The 19,737-nt window shown below is 34.9% G+C and overlaps 1 protein-coding gene across 14 annotated transcripts in view; it reads left to right on the top strand.

The window, feature by feature from the left end:
* eml1 (EMAP like 1) overlaps positions 1 to 19,737 on the top strand; it is a 59,601-nt gene that overhangs the window by 37,702 nt on the left and 2,162 nt on the right. For 7 of the 14 annotated variants that reach the window (XM_051868732.1, XM_051868737.1, XM_051868745.1 and 4 more), the window contains 19 exons: positions 274 to 403; positions 1,811 to 1,852; positions 4,428 to 4,562; positions 4,698 to 4,726; positions 5,951 to 5,977; positions 9,685 to 9,814; positions 10,734 to 10,883; positions 12,856 to 12,925; positions 13,134 to 13,244; positions 13,442 to 13,537; positions 13,650 to 13,784; positions 14,770 to 14,869; positions 15,188 to 15,339; positions 15,447 to 15,572; positions 17,054 to 17,185; positions 17,390 to 17,457; positions 17,742 to 17,830; positions 17,960 to 18,057; positions 18,384 to 18,471. In XM_051868732.1, coding sequence (XP_051724692.1) covers positions 274 to 403; positions 1,811 to 1,852; positions 4,428 to 4,562; positions 4,698 to 4,726; positions 5,951 to 5,977; positions 9,685 to 9,814; positions 10,734 to 10,883; positions 12,856 to 12,925; positions 13,134 to 13,244; positions 13,442 to 13,537; positions 13,650 to 13,784; positions 14,770 to 14,869; positions 15,188 to 15,339; positions 15,447 to 15,572; positions 17,054 to 17,185; positions 17,390 to 17,457; positions 17,742 to 17,830; positions 17,960 to 18,057; positions 18,384 to 18,471 — 1,908 coding nt within the window. The remainder of the gene's footprint in view (positions 1 to 273; positions 404 to 1,810; positions 1,853 to 4,427; positions 4,563 to 4,697; positions 4,727 to 5,950; positions 5,978 to 9,684; positions 9,815 to 10,733; positions 10,884 to 12,855; positions 12,926 to 13,133; positions 13,245 to 13,441; positions 13,538 to 13,649; positions 13,785 to 14,769; positions 14,870 to 15,187; positions 15,340 to 15,446; positions 15,573 to 17,053; positions 17,186 to 17,389; positions 17,458 to 17,741; positions 17,831 to 17,959; positions 18,058 to 18,383; positions 18,472 to 19,737) is intronic. The other 7 variants (XM_051868738.1, XM_051868741.1, XM_051868746.1 and 4 more) reach the window with 4 other exon arrangements.

Below are 19,737 nucleotides of genomic sequence, written 5' to 3' on the forward strand. Positions count from 1 at the left end.
AGCAAATAACAAATGATTGTTCATGACTATGACATGAATAAGCCTATTGGTCATTTAAAACAAAAGGGATGAGTCCCGCCCAAACTTCCTGTTTCAATAGGAAATACGTCACACATTAATTTCATGGGGCCTTTGAGAATGTAAAATTGGCTATTAAAAGCTTGACATACTGTGAACTGGAGCTAGTTTAGAAAAAGAACAGAAACAGCAGACACTGATCATCTGACTGCAGTGCTGTGTGTAATTCTGCCCATGTGTTGTTCCATCTTTCAGCTAGACCGATGATTGCAGCCCTGCCCCTGAGACCCATGGTCAATAACGGTACTGTCCTGTCAAAGAAAGGCGGTACACTGCCATCACCCTCCAGCTCCAAGAAGGACAACAACTCACCAGCAACCAAAAGGTAAGAGACTAAAGGCTGGATTGGAATACACTTTGTCCAGATTTTTGTCCCTATCCCAATTTGCAGTCTGGAGGAGTTGATGTAGTTGACAAAAATGTGTTTATTTGATTTATTCCATGCACCTTGTGAGTGGGTGAAGTTGAGCCAGATTTACTTTGACCTGTGCAGATCAGAGTTGACAGACTCCACAAAAAATGAGCTTATGATTGGCACAGACTAGCTTCAGACTTTGATTTCATCCAGTCAGAGGATACCAAACATGTTTGATATTTTGAGACGATTTTAGAACATTGTTTTCAATTGTCATGAGTCTCCTAGCAGCGAGGCGCATGTTTCTGTGTGAGTTTGTTGTGTTCGGAACGACTTGAAAATCTGGTAGTGTGTGTCCCTCAGTTGTTTATGATGTATATGATGTCTAGTATTTTGAAATCCGTTCATATTTTAAATGTGGTGTAGTGTATTTCTTAAAACTCAAGACTACTTTGTCTATCAAATCAATTCATCTAGTCAATTCATCATTGGTCAAACAACAAATATTTGTGTCATCTTTGTCTGGTTAATCCATAAATGACTGAAGGCTTAGTCTAAGCTCTTTTTCATTTTAGAAATAAAGATTAAAATGTTAATATTATTCTCAGTCTTTTTACTTTAGTGGAGTGGAGATGAAATTGTCTGTATTGTTTTGCTGTACAATGCTGGATCAGCTTTCAGTATAATAGACATTTCATCCAGTGCATACAAATACAAAGATAACAGTGCATGGTTTTGTCTTATAAAGGTCAGCTCATGTCTTCATGATAAAAAAAAAAGCTAAACCTGAAAGACACTGGTTCTCAAGCGAGTCATCTTTGATGTAGGAAGGAATGCAGGGCAACTTGGTTTTAGATGACAAAGAACAGGTTTAAATTAGGTAGCAGATAGAGAAACTTTGTGATACATTTTTTTCAGGATTTTTTTGATGGACAGAAAGTTTAAAAGAAGAGCACTTTTTTTAAATGGAAATCTTTTGTAACACTATACATGTCTTTACTGTCACTTTTGATCATTTTAATGCTACCTTGATGAATAAAAGTATTCATTTATTTTAAAAAAAGAAATCAGCTTACTGGCCCTAAACTTTTGAATGGTAATCAAAATGACAATAAAAACAATATTCGTGAAACAATCACTCTCATGAATTCTCCAGCTGTGCAGCAACAATGTTTCTTTGTTTAATAAATTCCCACATCATGTAGTTGAATTAATGAATAAACAGACATTTATTATTATGAGACACAACCCAGTTGACGACTGCTGCTTTCCCCTAAGTGTCTTTGTTTGTGAGTGCCAATTGTCTGTCACATGTATTTGTCATCCTGTGAGACCTTTCTGTCCCCTTCCCTTCTTCCTATCTGTTGCATGTTCTAGTCTGTCCCATCTGCCCAGGTTTCTTCTAAGGCCACCTTACAGGTGAGAGTTTTTTTTTCCAAAAGGATCTGCAATCTTCTCAAAAGTGCTGTGGACTTCTGATATTTTATAACAAAAATGCTTTAAAGGCCTGGTTTTAAACCATTATTTGAGAACAGCTTAAAACCCTAGCAAACTGAGTCTGTGAAAGTTTGGGGATCCCACAGGAAGTACCACTGCACTGGGAGATAAGCTTTGCTTTGATTCTTGTGAAACTGGGCACTATTTGGCTTGGAGATTTTTTTTTTTTTTTTTTTTTTTTCCTCAGCTTCTCTTCAGGCACTCTTTCAATGCAGCCTGTAAAGCTTCTATTCCCATCATGCCTTGAAGCGAGAGCCCTGTGCAGGCTATAGACTAACTTTATACCCACTTGCTTGTATGCCTGAAGTGCCATTATTGACAAAAAGCTTCACAAAGCATGAAGATCCTGCAGCCTATTTAACATGGGATAACACCATCCGCCAATGGCTGGGCCAAATGAACTTTAGACCTGCTGTCTGGATTAGACTTGAGCCTGGCAACCAGTGGACTGCTGATGGGGTCTTTTCTTTTGTTGACAAGTTTTAAAGGGCACCCAGGCTCAATTCACTCCTTTCTAATGCACAAAGACAACAAATCAGGGCATGAACATGTCACAGAGAGAGGAAAAATTGAATACATTTCTTTTGATTGTTTGTCTTATATATGTTTGCTTTGCCTCTTTGTGGATAGCCGGTGCTGGCTGTCTATTATAATTGGCTGGGATTGGCTGCCAGTATTATCTCTACGTTGCCATTTCCTTTTTTCTCTGTAAATGTTTCTGTTTGAGGTATAGGCTATGGGGATTTGTTTTTAATGAACCTACAAGTTTGATTAAACTGTCAAAATTGTATTATTTTAAATATGAGGGAAGAACAAAACTCTAAACATTTCAGTTAAAGGTACTTATCTGACAAAATTATTTGTCAAATAATGGGTAAACAGCTACAGGTTTTATTTTACTATGCAAACAATGCTTAGAAAAACTAAAAGCTCATAAGAATAAGCATACATTGACTACATAGTTGTAGTTATTAATATTTCATTGGTTCTTTTGTTTATTGCATGTGTTCTGGACAGCCTTAAATTCTAAAAAATATGCATAAAAAAAAAACATATGCGCTCAATTGAGGCGGATACATTTTTCATCCGACAGGACGTGCATTAACTACGACGGAAACACATTTACCAAATAAATGCCTTCATGACAAAAAAACTCATGTGACTTTGCCTCAACAGTGGATATTATTGGATAACTGAACTAACAAGCAGACCAATTTCATTGCACACAATGCACAGCATCAGTCACATTTGTGGTTGCAATCCAACACAAATGACGAAGGAATTCAATCTAATTCATCTTTAATCCACAAACATAAATACACAGCAGACTCTCAGGAGAACATAGATGAAAACCACTTTAATAATGTCGATAACCAGCAGTGAACTGAACAAAACGGAGTACTTTTACATAGAGAACTAAACTACACACAGGTGGGGGTAATCAGTAACCTAGGTTACAAACAGGGAGGATGAACTGAAGGAAACACAGGAACAAAAACCCAATGAATCTAAATGTGACCCTGACACTCAAATGTTGGTTTAGTCACTTTGAAATGCCTGAGCCAAAGTCTGTCATCAGAATGATTTGGTATAATGACTTCCCATAAGCGTCTCCCATGATTGCGTTCCCAAACACCAGCATCCAAACACAAGATAACAAGAGTCACAGTTTCTTCCCTGATTGCAGCAACTTACATTTTTATTACAGAGATTTTGCACCAATTTCCCAGGAAGTGAGAATTTTGTTGTCTTGAACACATGGGATGGAAACGCTGCTTTATTCCCAAATGTTTTATGCGATAATCCAATTTTGCACACAAGTTAAATTTGCAACTTTGGATGGAAACATTTACCCCCCGTTTCACAGACAAGGCTTAAGCCTGATTCCAGACAAAAATGCGTGTTTGAGCTGTTTTAACTGAAAGCAACCTGCACTGACATATCTTAAAATATACAGTACCATTGTTTTGTCTCAAGATGCACACCAGTAATGTTTTTTTCTAAGGCATGTTTATAAAAGCTACATAAATGTCCTGATTGAAAAAGGCCTAATCCTGGTGTAATCTAAGCCCTGTATGTCTGGGAAACCAGGCCATAGATTAATAATCAAATCAGCATATTAGAATGATTTCTGAAGGATGCTTTGCCATCACAGCAATAACAGGTATTTTAATTTGTAAAAATATTTTTCAATAGTTATTTCTTGTATTTTTCATCAAATAACTGTTGCCCCAAACTTTTGAACGCCAGTGTGTGTGTGTGTGTGTGTGTGTGTATAACAATTCTAAAATAAATTCTAAAATGAATAATTCAAGCAGTATCTTCAAATCTAACATTTTGTGTGTCATATTAAAAAAAGCAAACGCTCTATTTTCCCATTCACTAGTATGTTTCATTTCAGGAATATTTTAGCATTGTCAAGTGTTGGTGGTTTGGTGTGCCTTTTCTTGGTTAATGACCAAAATGATGTTAATATCTTGCTTTCTATCATCCATAGCACTGTGAAGAGAACAAGTTCATCCGAGCAAGTCGGCCCCAACAACAGGAAAGACAGTGGTGTGGACTCCAAAAACAATCGCACACGCACTGGTTCCACAGGGAGCAACTCCAGTGGCAAGAAAGCCACAGAAAAGTATGGAAATTAATAAATTAAATTATGCTTACCTAATAGGGGTAACTGAATAAGAATGACTCATACAATCAAACATTGCACACACACATAGACAAGCACATTTGGGTGACATGTTCCCTTTCTCACCCCCTGCAGCAAACAGAGGGAACCTGTTTTCAGCGCAGGTAAGAGTCGGGTGCCCTGTTCCAATGTGATAGAGTGTGAATCATGACTGGATCAGTCACAAACAAAGCAACGGTTATACTGTAATTTCTCTTTTTGACCGGACATTCCAAAAAGTGCAGACTTTGCTAGCTCTGGTAAACCACATGTCCATTAAATGAATGGCTGACCACCCAGAAGCTCTTTTGTTTAGCAGCTCATTTAGAAGGTGGACAGATGTTGTAATGAGGGATAGAAATTGAAGGGAGGAAAAAAAGGTTTTCAGAGCTTTCTGCCTGTGTGCTCTCCAGTCATGGCTCATGAAGGTCACTGTCACTGCATTGGTCTATATTGTGCTGTACAATCTATTTCAGTTCATTTCACAGTTCAATTACCTGCTATTATTTTATCAGTAACATCATCTCTTACCAAAACCATTTTCACTTTTTCTCATTTTTATGTTTGTATACTTATATTTTGTGTTTTTATATTTATTCAATTTTATTGTCAAATTTATAATTTTGATGCATTTGGTCACAAAATCAGAATTTTAAATATAATATAATATAACATAAAATAACATAATATAATATAATATAATATAATATAAATTCTGTTATAGTTATTATGCATAGAAACTGTACTGAGAGAGTAATTAACATAATTCTGTAAAGTACAGGGTCTTTATTGAACAAAAAGAAGCATGAAATTTTCAAGGTCCAATAGCCGTTTATAGTCACTGTGTTTATCTATTATTATACATCAGTTCTGGTCAGAAGCTGTGCAGGCTTCTTTTTTTTTTTTAAAGAGTACAAAGGAATTCAGGAGCAGTTCTTGGGAATGTCAGAACAAATTTGATTTGGTGTCAGTGTAAAAGCAGAGCGTCCAGTGTGCGCAGCCTCTTGAGGCGGAATAAAACTAGCTGTTCTGCCTGTAGGCTGGATTTGCATGTTCCTTACTGTACATTTGACCCAGCTGCTGTATTTAACTGTGCCAAATACTGTGATTAATTGAAGTCATCATGACAGCAATTCCAGATGTTAAATATACAGCACACCAAATTAATCAAACACCAGTGGAGATTTGTTAAATAGAGCGCTTGATAAATGAAACGACTTTCCTGGAGGAGCTTGTAGAGTAATTACCCAGACATGGCAACCTGGGATCTTATGAACAGGGATCTGTCTTTCCATGAGCCGTCTTCTGCCATCTTACATGATTGTCTCTGTCTCTGTACGTTCACAAAGGGATGCGACGTGTGACGCACTGCAAAGGTAGGCACTGTTTGTCAACTGCCCTTTGTGTGAGCAGCTCTGTGGATAAAACTTGGTTCTCAAAGCCAGAGGGAAGTTATTTAAATCACTTCAACAAATAAAGAAGGCAATTACAACTCTGCTTACACATGCAATGACAGCTGGTGGAGTGGAGAATAATTATTTATGAAGTGCCAGATACTGTAAAATTATTTTAATAAAGACCCCATGAACAACCAGTGTTTGATATGACAGGAAATGACATAATTTGCTTAAAATATCAGATAATTTGAGCTTTTTATGACAAGGCAAGGTTAGTGCAGGAGGTAAAATGTCATGTGGTGCAACTCAAACAAATTATGATAATTAATGTTATTTGTAAAAAAAAAAAACAAAAAAAAAAAAACAACTTACTCTGAAAAAACATTTAAAAACTATTTTGAAAATAATAATTAGGATGTGCACACTCATATGTATAGAAGATCTAAAAGCCCTGGGTATACTTCGTTTTTTTACGCGTACGCTAGTGTACACGCTCAGTCGAACGTACAGCCTTGCTAAGTATACTTCATTTGACTCGTACGCATACACAGGCGTTCGATGCAACACGCAGTTTTGAGCAATCTCTCACCACATGTTATTCTTTCATGCTAGTGTTGTACATATAAGCGTACTTTCTAACCTCTTCGCACAATCTCTCATCTATGTAGGCTTTCATTGTCGCTGTAGCTTGCATGCGTTCCATTCTGTTCTGTTTATGCGGTTTTTCTTCGACTACCTTGTGAATTGACGCCCCCAGGGCATGGTTGCCACCTTGTGGATAAACTAATTACTGCAAAAAAATGCATGTGCTACTTGCGCATACAAGTACGTGCGATTACAAAGATCTGGCTGTGCGTGTACTCTTCTGATGACGAAATTCGCGTCATGCACACTGTACGCTGACCCTCGCGTGCACATAAAAAGTGAACTATACTTTGGGCTTCAGGAACATATTTTTCATTAATATAAACGTTTTTGAAAATGGGATAGATGTTTTTTTTTTTTTTTTGAAACCATATGATTCCAACACTAATAAAAAGAGTACATTTTTAAGAACTTGGCATATGTCTTTTAAACTAAATTATTTTTGCCACAAACCTGTGATTTTTAGGAGTCTTTAAGAGGTTTTTTACTCTTTTACATTGATTGTTTCTGCTGTAAAATGTCCATTTAAACAGTTTATACTGCTATGGGACAGTAATCTGTCTGACTTTGACAGCTCTGGCTTCATATTATGACAGAATCAGCATCCACAGAGCTGTCTTGCGTAATGGGGTTGATTAGACAAATGCGTGTGTGATAGAAGTTCCCACCCTTCCTCCAGAAATGCCACCCTTCCCAATAAACTAATGCACACTCTCTGTAACAACCCTTCTGAGTGATGCCAACCTGTGGTTGATTGCAGTGGTGCTAAAACACAAGCTGTTAACTCTTGAGTGACGCTGCTCTGACAGCTCCTGGGTGTTTTGCTCACTGCTCATGGCACTTGTTTTTCCACATGCACCATGGGAACACAACAGTTTCCTGCAGTCACACAGCAGCTCGCTGGATGGTTTTTAGTCCAATAGTTTAATGCCACTTTTTTTTCTCCACGCACACTTGTTTGTTCTTTCCGTCCCGTAAAGGGCATTTATCATCCTGCGCCAACCAGCTCTTCTGTTTTTTTTTTTTTTGTTTTTTTTCCCGCTCTGAAACTGTAGTTTGGTGTTTATCATAAATCTGAAATGAAATGTCAGACACATGCAGGTCTATGTGCAGTATGTCACTAAGTGGAAATTATTTTCCCCAAACTAGTCTTAGATGTTGATGCAACATCTGGTGAATGACTCATTGTGTTTTATAGTCACAAAAAACTTGTAAGGCAAGCAAATGAAAATACCAAATATTACTTGGGAAATTAGAGTAATGTTTCTTCAGAATATGTTTTTTCAGTTTGTTTCCAGTATTTCTGGTTTTCCTCTAGGATAATAGATTCCCATGTGCCTCCCCTACCTACTGTAAAAATCATTTTCGTAATCAGCATTTTTAGCTTGCTTTCCAGAAAGAATAAAAAAAAATATACATTTAAAACCAGATCAAAATTTTAGTTTAAAAAAAGTTTATTTTTCTTATCTTGTTTTCTTAAAACAAGAAGAATTTTAATTTTTTTTGCCAGAATAATAACAAATATAAGCTTCTTAATTTGAGATATTGTCTGGAAATTGTCTTACACTTATTTGCTAAATTGATCTTGGATATTTTACTAGAAAACAAGACAAAAATACTGATTGTGAAAAAGAATTTTTTGCAGTGTGGTTTCTTAGTACTGTGGAAGCCTTGTCGTCTTGTTAGTATGGTGGAATCTAAAGCTGTTGGACCATGTCTGATCATGATTATACTTCATCCCACCTCTCCACCCTCTCCTGCACCTGCCCTGTCCAATTTGACCACTTCACCTAGTAACCGTGCAGATCTACCTGCACCGACCGTCAAAAAGGACCGGATCTACCGAACCCCCCAAATCCACGTCAGCTGTGCCCTCGCAGTCTGCGAACACCCCACCAGAGGCCAAGATTTTGCCTGACAGAGCAGCCCGGCTTGGAAGCCAAAAGATCCCTCCGTTTACCCTTCCTCTGAGGAAGTGTACTTCTCAGTCAGTCCATTCGCCCTTAGATATGACCACTTACAGGAGCCCAATCAAATCTCCCAGCCAGTATTTTCAAATCTGTTACTGATCAAAACAGCTGTAATATTAGCCGTAGTCAGGTGTTTTTAAGGATCTTTATGATTCTTTTGTTCTGTTTTGTTCTTTTTGTTTTGATTGTCTCACTTTCATTTGGTTGAGTTTCATGTTGTGTATGTTAAGCTGCATGTTCACACTTTTGTCTTTTTGCTTTTGGATAGGTTTGTTTTGTTCAAGTGTGCATTTTATTAACTGTACATTTCCTTTTCCTTTGTGTTTGCATGCATGCCTATCTGTGACTTTATTTTGTCTATTACTAATTTATCAAACCATGAAAATGCTATATTCACTTGCTTCTGCATTTGACTTTGCATTGTATCTCAAATACTGTACTTAATAAAATGTATCAAAGCATTTCCTTTTAAAACTCACTGACCTATTTTATTATTTTCAGAACATAATATATATTATTCTAAACACTATGTTGCAATTCCTTCTAATCTTCCTTTTGGGATAAAATTCCTATTATTTTGTCTTGAATTAACATTTAATAACCTCTTAAAATACACTGCCATTCAAAAGTTTGGGGTCGGTACAATTTTTTAATGTTTTTGTTTACCAAAGCTGCATTTATTTGATCAAACATACAGCAGTTGTGATGCTTAATATTTTTGTAAAAACCGTGAGACATTTTTTCCGGATTCTTTGATGAATAGAAAGTTCAAAGTTCATTTTAAATATTTTTAGTTGATGCTAAAAAGCTTTAAAACATGTACATTATTACAAATGTCTTTATGGTCACTTTGATCAATTTGATGCATCCTTGCTGAATAAAAGTATAGTTCTTCCAAAAAAAAAAAAGTCCCTGACCCCAAACTTTTGAACAGTAGTCTTCATTATATCTCAATCAAATTAACTATTCTATCTCAATCAAAATCTGGTGACATTAACCACAACAGATCACAGCAATCCTTCAGTGACCCATGCATTTTCTTGCTCTAAAAATCTGTGTTGCTTTTTCTAGATGAAGGGTATGTCAAAATGTATTTGAAGGGACGACCCATCACCATGTACATGCCCAAAGACCTGGTGGACACATATTGCCTGGAAACAAAGGCTGACTTGCCTCCAAAAAAACTGAAACTAGACTGGGTGTATCCTTTTATTGCTGCATGTGAAATAGAAATGGAGTTGCATTTAGATTGATTCTTGTATTGAAACGCTCATTGCTGTGAGATTGAATTAAACTGTGATTTATTATTGCACAGAAAGGTGGTAAAAATGTCATGGTCAAAATTAAAAAATGATTGTGCATACTGTAAAACTTTGGACCTTAAAATGGGGTAAAATTCATTGTGATGTACTAATTCCATATTCACATTCAAAGTTGCTGAATTTTGAAGCATGAATGATGTCTTATCATATACCCTGGTTTCTCTCTGGCTCTGCTGAGCACTGCAGCCTGTCAGAGTGGGATATTTTCTGCACATCTTACCCATAAGGCATTGGTACATTCTCTGAAAAGGACTTTGTTAGACAGAACTGAGAAATCAATGAAACATAAAAATTAAAGAAAATATTAAGTGGTCAGCTTGGAACTTCACCAAAAATAAAAATGTAAAGCTTTTTCCCTTTCACAGAAAAAGCCCTTCATAGCTGAGGTTTGTTCATTGTTAAGCTCATCTAGAGTAGTTTTTGCTCATAAAGTCAGCATGAAACAGAAGTTGCCATAGTCTTTTCTTCCCTATTGTTACGTATATCTGAGTGAAATGGCTTGTCAAACAAGAAAAAAAAGTGCGGGGCTTGATTTTGTCAATCAGGAATTGATTGGATGGTTGTGGTTTGCTATTGTTGTGACGTGCTCATGTGAGTGACAGGTTGTCCCGTGCTCATGCCAGTAAACATGTCATCACAGAAGAGAAGAAATGTCGCAGCTATAGGGAGGGGAAGTTCCTTTGATTAAATATTACAGTGATGTGCACAGATAAATCTTTTATAATAAATACTGAAATATTCCGTAAAAAAACAAGAATTGTCCATTTTAATTTCATGATGACTTTAACTATGATCCAGTTATGGTTACCGGGGCCGCGACTGTCGATCCAACCTGTACTTGCTTCCAACGGGGGAAACGGTTTACTTCATTGCCTCTGTGGTCGTGCTGTATAATGTGGATGAGCAACTGCAAAGACACTACACTGGACATACTGATGATATCAAGTGGTAAGACTTCTACTTCTGTACATACTATGTCATTGTCCATGTGGTCATTATAGCATACACCGATGTCACACTTGGTAACATCATTGGGGTTACGCTTTATTTTAAGGTGTCAGTATTACAGTGCAATTATACATTTAAGTGCTGAGTAATAATAATTAATGGGTTAGTTCACGCAAAAATGAACATTCTGTCATTAATTACTCCCCCTCATGGCGTTCCACACCTGTAAGACCTTCGTTCATCTTCGGAACACAAATTAAGATATTTTTGTTGAAATCCGATGGCTTAGTGAGGCCTCCATAGCCAGCAATGACATTTCCTCTCTCAAGATCCATTAATGTACTAAAAACATATTTAAATCAGTTCATGTGAGTACAGTGGTTCAATATTAATATTATAAAGTGACGAGAATATTTTTGGTGTGCCAAAAAAACAAAATAATGACTTATATAGTGATGGCCGATTTCAAAACACTGCTTCAGGAAGCTTTGGAGCATTATGAATCAGCGTGTCAAATCATGATTCGGTCAAATCATGAACTGCTGAAATCACATGACTTTGGCGCTCCGAACTGCTGATTCGACACACTGATTCGACACGCTGATTCATAATGCTCTGAAGCTTCATGAAGCAGTGTTTTGAAATCGGCCATCACTATATAAGTCGTTATTTTGTTTTTTTGGCGCACCAAAAATATTCTAGTCACTTTATAATATTAATATTGAACCACACGAGTGATTTATAGATTATCATGACAGAATATGCTAATCAGTGACTTTAAGATAGTTAACTCCACATCAGCTACATAAATTCATCAACTAACCATTCAGAAATGTCCTGTTGCATTCTACATGTTGTCACTTCTTCTTGAATCTCTTCATTATTGTCCGACTCCGGTTTGAACATAAAAGGCTGAACAGTTTCTGACATTTTCAGTGAGTCTGGGGTAATCGGCGTTGCTAACACCCTCTTCTTGTGAGCAGCAGCTCATTTGCATTTAAAGGGACACACACAAAAACGGAGTGTTTTTGCTCATCCTCCAAAAGTGACAAATTTAAAATGCTATAAAAAATGATCTTTGGGGTATTTTGAGCTAAAACTTTACATACACACTCTGGGGACATCAGAGACTTATTTTACATCTTGTAAAAGTGCCATTATATCACCCCTTTTAAATATTTTAATAAATGGCCATATTTAAAGAACATAATGCTGCTTAAATTATTATTCACATATTCTGCAGCTTTAATATTTCAAAATTATGCTGAATAAAGGATGTCTGAGCAGTGCTGTTTAATTTTCTGCTGTGCAATTGTACAGAACATTTAATCAGCATATTAGAATGATTTCTAAAGGATCATGTGACGCTGAAGACTGGAGTAATGATGCTGAAAATTCAGCTTTGCCATCACTGGAATAAATTAATTTTAAAATAAAAAACAGTTCTTTTAAATTGTAGCATTTCACAACATTGCTGTATTAACCTTAGTAAACATAAGACACTTCTTTCGAAAACATTTAAACATTATGTTTCTGACCGCAAACTTTTGAATGGTACTGTGTATCAATGACGACTCTGGGGTCCCAAACTTAAAATCGGACGAAGAAAAATATGACAAAGCGAGTACATTTCCACTTGACCTCCAGCTGAGAGACAGCTACAACACAGCTACTGTCAGAAGACTTTGTTCTAAACACGTAAAACTTCATACTTTTTCAACTGTATAGGAATTTACAGAATGTCAAAGCTATTCATTCAAAGCCCTTGAGCAAGAAAAGCATAAACAGAAACCAAAGACCTGTGATTAAGATGTAGATCTGTTTCCTGTGACTCATAATGCGCAAAGTCATTGCGTTGTGACGGCATTGACTCACATGACATAAATGTGTGGTGTCCTCTCACTGCTGTGTCATCGCCTCTTCAACAGTCCCAGCTGTCTACATCTTTCACCTCTTTTCTCTTCCCCTACAGCCTCGCTGTCCATCCTGATAAAATCACCATAGCAACAGGACAAGTGGCTGGCACATCCTCAGATGGAAAAGTAAGATTAGATATTTTAAACCGATATCAATCGCGCACATTAATAGCTTACTGCTAATATAACAGGCTTGATCTAGCAATATATCCTAATTAACACACGTGCCTCAGGGGTCTGTCATAACAAATGTGCATGATCACAATCTCAAATCCACTTCAAATAGAAGTTTAATTGGTCTAATATGCTCAGTAAGTCTGTCTGTGTCTGGCAGCAGTTGGCTCCTCACGTGCGAGTGTGGGACTCTGTGAGTTTGAACACGTTGCACATCCTTGGAACCGGTTTCTTTGATCGAGCTCTGGTCTGCCTCTCCTTCTCGAAGTCGGTAAGAGCCAGTCACTCTATATTATGTTATCAAACAAACATTCTCATGTGCCACAGCAAAATACAGCCTATTTCTTTATTATAAAATAAAAAGTACTGGATGGGTGATTCTTTTTTTTTTTTTTTTTTTTTTCTTTTCTTTAAATTTACCCGTCAAAAGAGCTTTAGAGTGATAAAAATGTCTTTTAAAACATACAGAATGGTGGAAGCTGGTTGTGTGTTGTGGATGACTCCAATGACCACATTCTCTCTGTGTGGGACTGGCAGAGGGAAGAAAGACTAGCTGAAGTCAAGGTGAGTGCTTCCTAATGTGGTATATTGACAGATAGCAGTGTCTATTTTTATGTGTACCTTGTATGTCAACAAAGGCAACATCTTTACGACTTCTCTTTCTCTGCCCTCACAGTGCTCCAATGAGTCAGTCTTTGCTGCTGATTTCCACCCGACAGATGCTAATATAATTGTCACGTGTGGAAAATCACATCTTTACTTCTGGTCATTAGAAAAAGGGTCTCTTGTGAAAAAACAGGGTCTTTTTGAGGTAATCTCTCATAAGACTTTGTGGTCAAATTCAATGAAACTTTTCCATTTTATTATTTAAATTTCATTTTTTTGATAAATGATAGTATGATGCATGTTTAGATATGGTAAAACTTGTGCATTATGTACACTAGCAGTCAAAAGTTTAGACACATCAAAAATATAAAACAGCACAAATGGAAGTATATGAATTTATATTATGTAGTAACCAAAAAAGTTCAGATTAAAACTGTTTTAGCTTCATCTGGTGCATAAACTAAAAAATGAACTAAAATTTTACTTTTGTAAAGAAATGCATACAGTAGATTTTGTAATTTTTTTTTTTTTTGAAAGAAGTCTCTTATGTTCACCAAGGTTGCATTTATTTAATTAAAAATACAGTAAAAACAGTAATATTGTGAAATATTATTGCAATTTAAAATAACTGTTTTCTATTTTAATATATTTCTAAATGTAATTTATTTCTGTGATGGCAAAGCTGAATTTTCAGCATCATTACTCCAGTCTTCAGTGTCACACGATCCTTCAAAAATCATTCTAATATGCTGATTTGAAACATTTCTTTTTGCTATAAATGTTGAAAACCTGATTTTTTTTATATATATATATTTTTGTGGAAACCATGATACATTTTTTTTCTGGATTCTTTGATGAGTGAAAGTGTTCACAAGAAGAATTTATTTGAAATAGAAATATTTTGTCTTTATAATCAATTTAATGTGTCCTTGCTGAATAAAAGTATTAAATTCTTTCATGAATGTTATATTTGTCTCCAAAACTAATTTCCGGCATTCAAGTATAAGCCTTTTTTCTAAAGGCTCTTAAGATCATGAGAAACATAAATCAATCAATCAAATGTGTCCAAACATTTCACTGTGTAGTTGTAGAATATATAAAACACATGTATTATCACTGTTTTTGTGTGTGTGTGATACATCTTTTGCATTTCTGCTTTAAAAATAAAGTCATATTTATGTTTCTTGCAGAAACAAGAGAAGCCCAAGTTTGTATTGTGTGTGACTTTTTCAGAAAATGGCGACGCCATCACTGGAGACTCAAGTGGAAATATACTTGTGTGGGGCAAAGGTAAAAGAATAAAAGGTTTATTGAGTTATTCATTGATTTATTTGAATGTTTTGTAAAAGCCTACCTCCATTGAACTTTGTAAAATATCTTCTTTATAAAATACAATAATGAATTTTGTAAAGCATAACAGCTGTGTGTTATCTAAGGGTGGCCCTGCTGCTGCCGACAAAACATTCTTTATTTAATGATGATAAAAGAAAAATTGTGCTCTGTTTTTACACAAATCATTAAGACTCTTTTCATGTAGGCTGTGAACACCTTTGATTGTTATACTGATTTTGGTTTATATAATGCTTGTTTTCTGGTCATGGTTCACAGGATCTAATCGTATTAGCTTGGCCATTCAGGGAGCACATGAGGCGAGCGTCTTTGCACTTTGCATGTTGAGAAATGGGACGCTGGTCTCAGGTGGGAAGGACCGTAAACTCATCTCATGGGATGAAAATTATCAAAAAATTCAAACTGTGGAGGTAAGGCATACATAGACATAATATTGGTGCATTTATATGCTTGAATAGTAGTACCAGATTCAAGCAGTTAGCCATAATTTACCCTCAATTTTGTATGTTACTTCCAGGTGCCTGAGTTATATGGCCCTATTCGAACTGTGGCTGAAGGACGGGGAGAAACGGTTCTTATTGGCACAACCAAAAACTATGTCCTACAAGGCAGTTTGGATGGGGAGTTTATACCGATCACCCAGGTAAGTTTACCAGTATATGTACAATACCCAAGAGTAAATTATATAGTAATGTATATAGAGTAAAACTGAGGATTTCCATGGCCCGCTGGGGTCCTTAAAATACTTTAGTGGGTTTGTTGAGAACATATATAATATATACATAACATCTAATTATTTACTTAAATAATTATTAGAGAACAATGTGTCTATACTGGTCAATATTAGATATATATTGGAGTATTTATCATGCTCATTTCTCAGACCTTTGCTGTCATCAAAAACTCACTTAAAATTTGTCTTTTCAGTAATACATTTTTAATAAAATAATTAGTTTATTTTTAAAAAATAAAACAATAGTAATTAAAATATTAAATATTACATATTTTATTATATATTTAAATATTACACACACACACACACACACACATTTATAAAATATTTAAATTATTAAAATATTTTAATTAATAATGTAGTAACAATTTAATGATTAATAACAATAAATGTTAAATCATTATGAAATCTCAAAATTAAATTAATATCCATTTTCCATACTGTGCATTATAATGTTGTGATGCCTAAAATCACTTTTGATTTTTGTTTTTGATGTTTTATTTTTAAATTAAATGTATTTTTAAATGAAATTATTTAGACAAAATTATTTGATTTGTCAATATTTGATATATATTTGTCAATATTTGATATATATTGGATACTGGATATTTATTATGCTAAGAAGATTTATTATGCTAATATTTAAAAATAAAATACATTGAAATTATAAAATTATTAAATATATTGTATTTATACTATTAAAATATTTAAATAAATAATTTAATAACACAGTTTAATGTAATCTTTAGCAAATCTCATAATTAATATCCATTTTCCATACTGTGCATTATAATGTTGTAATGCCTAAAATCACTTGATTTTTGATGTTTTATTTTTAAATTAAATTTTGTATTTTTTAAATGAAATTATTTAGACAAAATAATTTATCTGTATTGGTCAATATTTTATATATATTGGATACTGGATATTTATTATGCTAATTTCTTCCTATTTTTACATTTAGATGAAACTTTAAATATTTAAAAATATAATACATTAAAATTATAAAATTATTATTACATATATAATATTTATACTATTAAAATATTTAAATAAATAATTTAATAGCAGTTTAATGTAATCTTTAGCAAATCTCAAAATGAATATCCATTTTCATACTGTACATCATAATGTTAGGATGCCGACATTCACTTGTAGCATTTAAAACTTTTAGTTTTTGATATTTTATTTTTAAATGATTTAGGCATAGTAATTTATTATATTTAAAATGTATTGTATTTAATTTAAAATGTATTAATGTTGAAGCAAAATGAATCTTTTTAGTGTAAAAGAGTAATTCAATTTGTGGATCTAATACAGAATATAATTGATGTTTAAAACTTTCTTTGACATTCAAACCAAACTGATGTTCGCATCCGTTTGATTGTTAGGGCCACACAGATGAGCTATGGGGCCTGACTGTACATCCGCTGAAGCATCAGTTCCTCACCTGTGGCTATGACAAGCATGTCTGCCTGTGGGACTCTGGCTCTCATCAGCCCATCTGGACCAAAACATTGGAGGTGAGCGACCTGCCTCTGTAGATTTCACTTGCATTACTGTAGTGTCATTTCACAGCTTGTGTATGGGTTTCTTGTTATTGAAAACCTTGTCACTACTGCAACTATAATGAAAAGAGCTCTGCTGTTCCTTAGGCTGAGATGTAACCGCATTTGTGTTGACAGGATGTTTGATTGAGCATGTATGTGTGTTTCCCTCATGGACAGGACGCCGCTCAATCGGCCGGCTTCCACCCGTCTGGGGCAACGGTTGCTATAGGAACACAGATGGGCAGGTGAGGCAAGCCATTTCTTTTCATCAATGGGGTCCCTGACACATCATTACAATTCAGGAAAGTGGTCTAATAGAGTGTTACATGAAAGACTCAAACACTTATTATTATGCTAATGCCACACAGGAACACAATACCATCCCAGCAGCATTCTTCAGCCGTCTTTGATTTCCTAATAAAGGCTTTGGATGAAGACCTCATCTAGGAGTCTAACCTTTTATTATGTTTCAGTTTCTTCAGACCTGTGTGTTTAATATTGTCCTTTCACTCATTATCAATCTATGCAGGTGGCTTGTTCTTGATACTGAATCGAAGGATCTCGTCACGGTGCACACGGATGGGAACGAGCAGCTGTCGGTTATGCGCTTTTCTCCAGGTTAGAGTTAATTACTCTAGCAGCTTTTTCACTGCTTGCTGGGAAAACATTAGGAAGTTAACCAGAAACTAGCACTTATTAAAATATCTGCAATTGATTAAGTTGAAACCCCTCGGTTATTTCTTCCAGATGGTAATTTCCTTGCAGTTGGGTCACATGACAACTATATCTACATTTATGCTGTGGCAGAAAATGGCAAGAAATACAGTAGAGTTGGAAAGTGCTCAGTAAGTATGTTTATGCAAAAATATGACTTGTTTTGTATAATTAAAGTGTGTAATAGATTATTATAGACCATAGACCAACTGATTCTACCACATCACAGTGTTATGTTAGTATCATGTATATAGTATTATAGTATTTATTAATATTTTGAATGAGCTTTTATTTTTATATTTTATTTCAGCTTTATTTTGATTAATGAAAATTATTTTTAAGAATTTTAACACACTGCCATGTTATATATTTTTTCTGTTCACATATAAACAAACATCTCTCCTCAAATTAATGTTGTTTTTTTATGTTTGTACTCTCTGTCTGTTCTTGCTCACAGGGTCATTCTAGTTTCATCACCCATCTGGATTGGTCTGTGGATTCTCAGTACTTGGTGTCCAACTCAGGAGACTATGAGATCCTTTACTGTAAGTATCTTTACAGTGAGGACTGGTACTTTATTTCTAAAGTATTTTTTTTTAATCTTTCTAGATGTTATTGATCATGTTCAGGACAATATTAGCCATTCAGCATAGTTATTTTCCTTCATTACTTGACCACAACCATAGTTACATTCATTTAATCAATACATTTTAATACAGTATGGCTGAAATTACCAAACACAGTTACATGAATATACTCAATATTAAACTTTTATTTAAATAAATGGTTCTTAACCTTTTTGACTCGATAGCCCCCCATTGTACACAATGATATTCAAAGACCCCCTCATATAGACTGATAGGTTTTCTGTAAAGTTTGTGTGTGTGTATGTCCATATAGATTTAAATAACCAACTAAAATAATTATAATTTATAGTTTTAAGAGCTGAATGTTCTTTAGGGATCGCAATGAATTTACTTGACATTTCCAGTCATGATTTACTGAATAAGGGTTTTTACAAGTATTTTTACCTATGATTTCTACCCGATAATCTTTTTATTATTTTAATCATTTCAAGTTAGTGGTTCTCAACTGGTTTGGCCATGAGACCCACATTTTCCCATTGTCATTAAGCTGTGACCCAAATTTTTGTACCAAGGAAATTTATTCCTCAAAAATGGTTCACACACACACACACACACACACACACACACACACACACACACACACACACACACACACAAAAGTACCACCCCATTTTACTTATCACTAACACTGATGAATATACAATATAAGCTAAGGCTATTAAATAGCAGTCCCAAATTAGTTTTTGTTAATACAATAAAGTTAGTAAGTTGGTATGATCCACCACAGTCATCAAAAATATAGAAAATAACACAAAGTGAAAATAAAGTGGTATTTTGGTTTAAGCAGTTACACTGGTAAATATACAAAACTAACATAAACTGTTAATAAAACACATGGACACTGATCTTGATGAATAAAATGAACATTATACCTGCATGCAAATCCTTTCCATCTACATGACATACCAGTAATGTAATTTATTGGTACTTTTGGGTAATTTCATGATTTACTAATGGACAACGTAACTATGACGTTGCATGCTCGTTATTTAATTTGGTCTTTATATATAGTGAAGTGATATACACCACACTCCTCCGCATTTGTGTGGGAGCACAGTATAACGTCTGATAGGACAGGACAGTTCATTTTTTGAGGTGCGAGTCTTTTTATTTCAAGTTACGAATAATGACACTGACATATAGCTTGACAAGTGACAACATCTC

The sequence above is a fragment of the Ctenopharyngodon idella genome, chromosome 17 (genome assembly GCF_019924925.1).
Source record: "Ctenopharyngodon idella isolate HZGC_01 chromosome 17, HZGC01, whole genome shotgun sequence".
Classification (NCBI taxonomy): domain Eukaryota; kingdom Metazoa; phylum Chordata; class Actinopteri; order Cypriniformes; family Xenocyprididae; genus Ctenopharyngodon; species Ctenopharyngodon idella.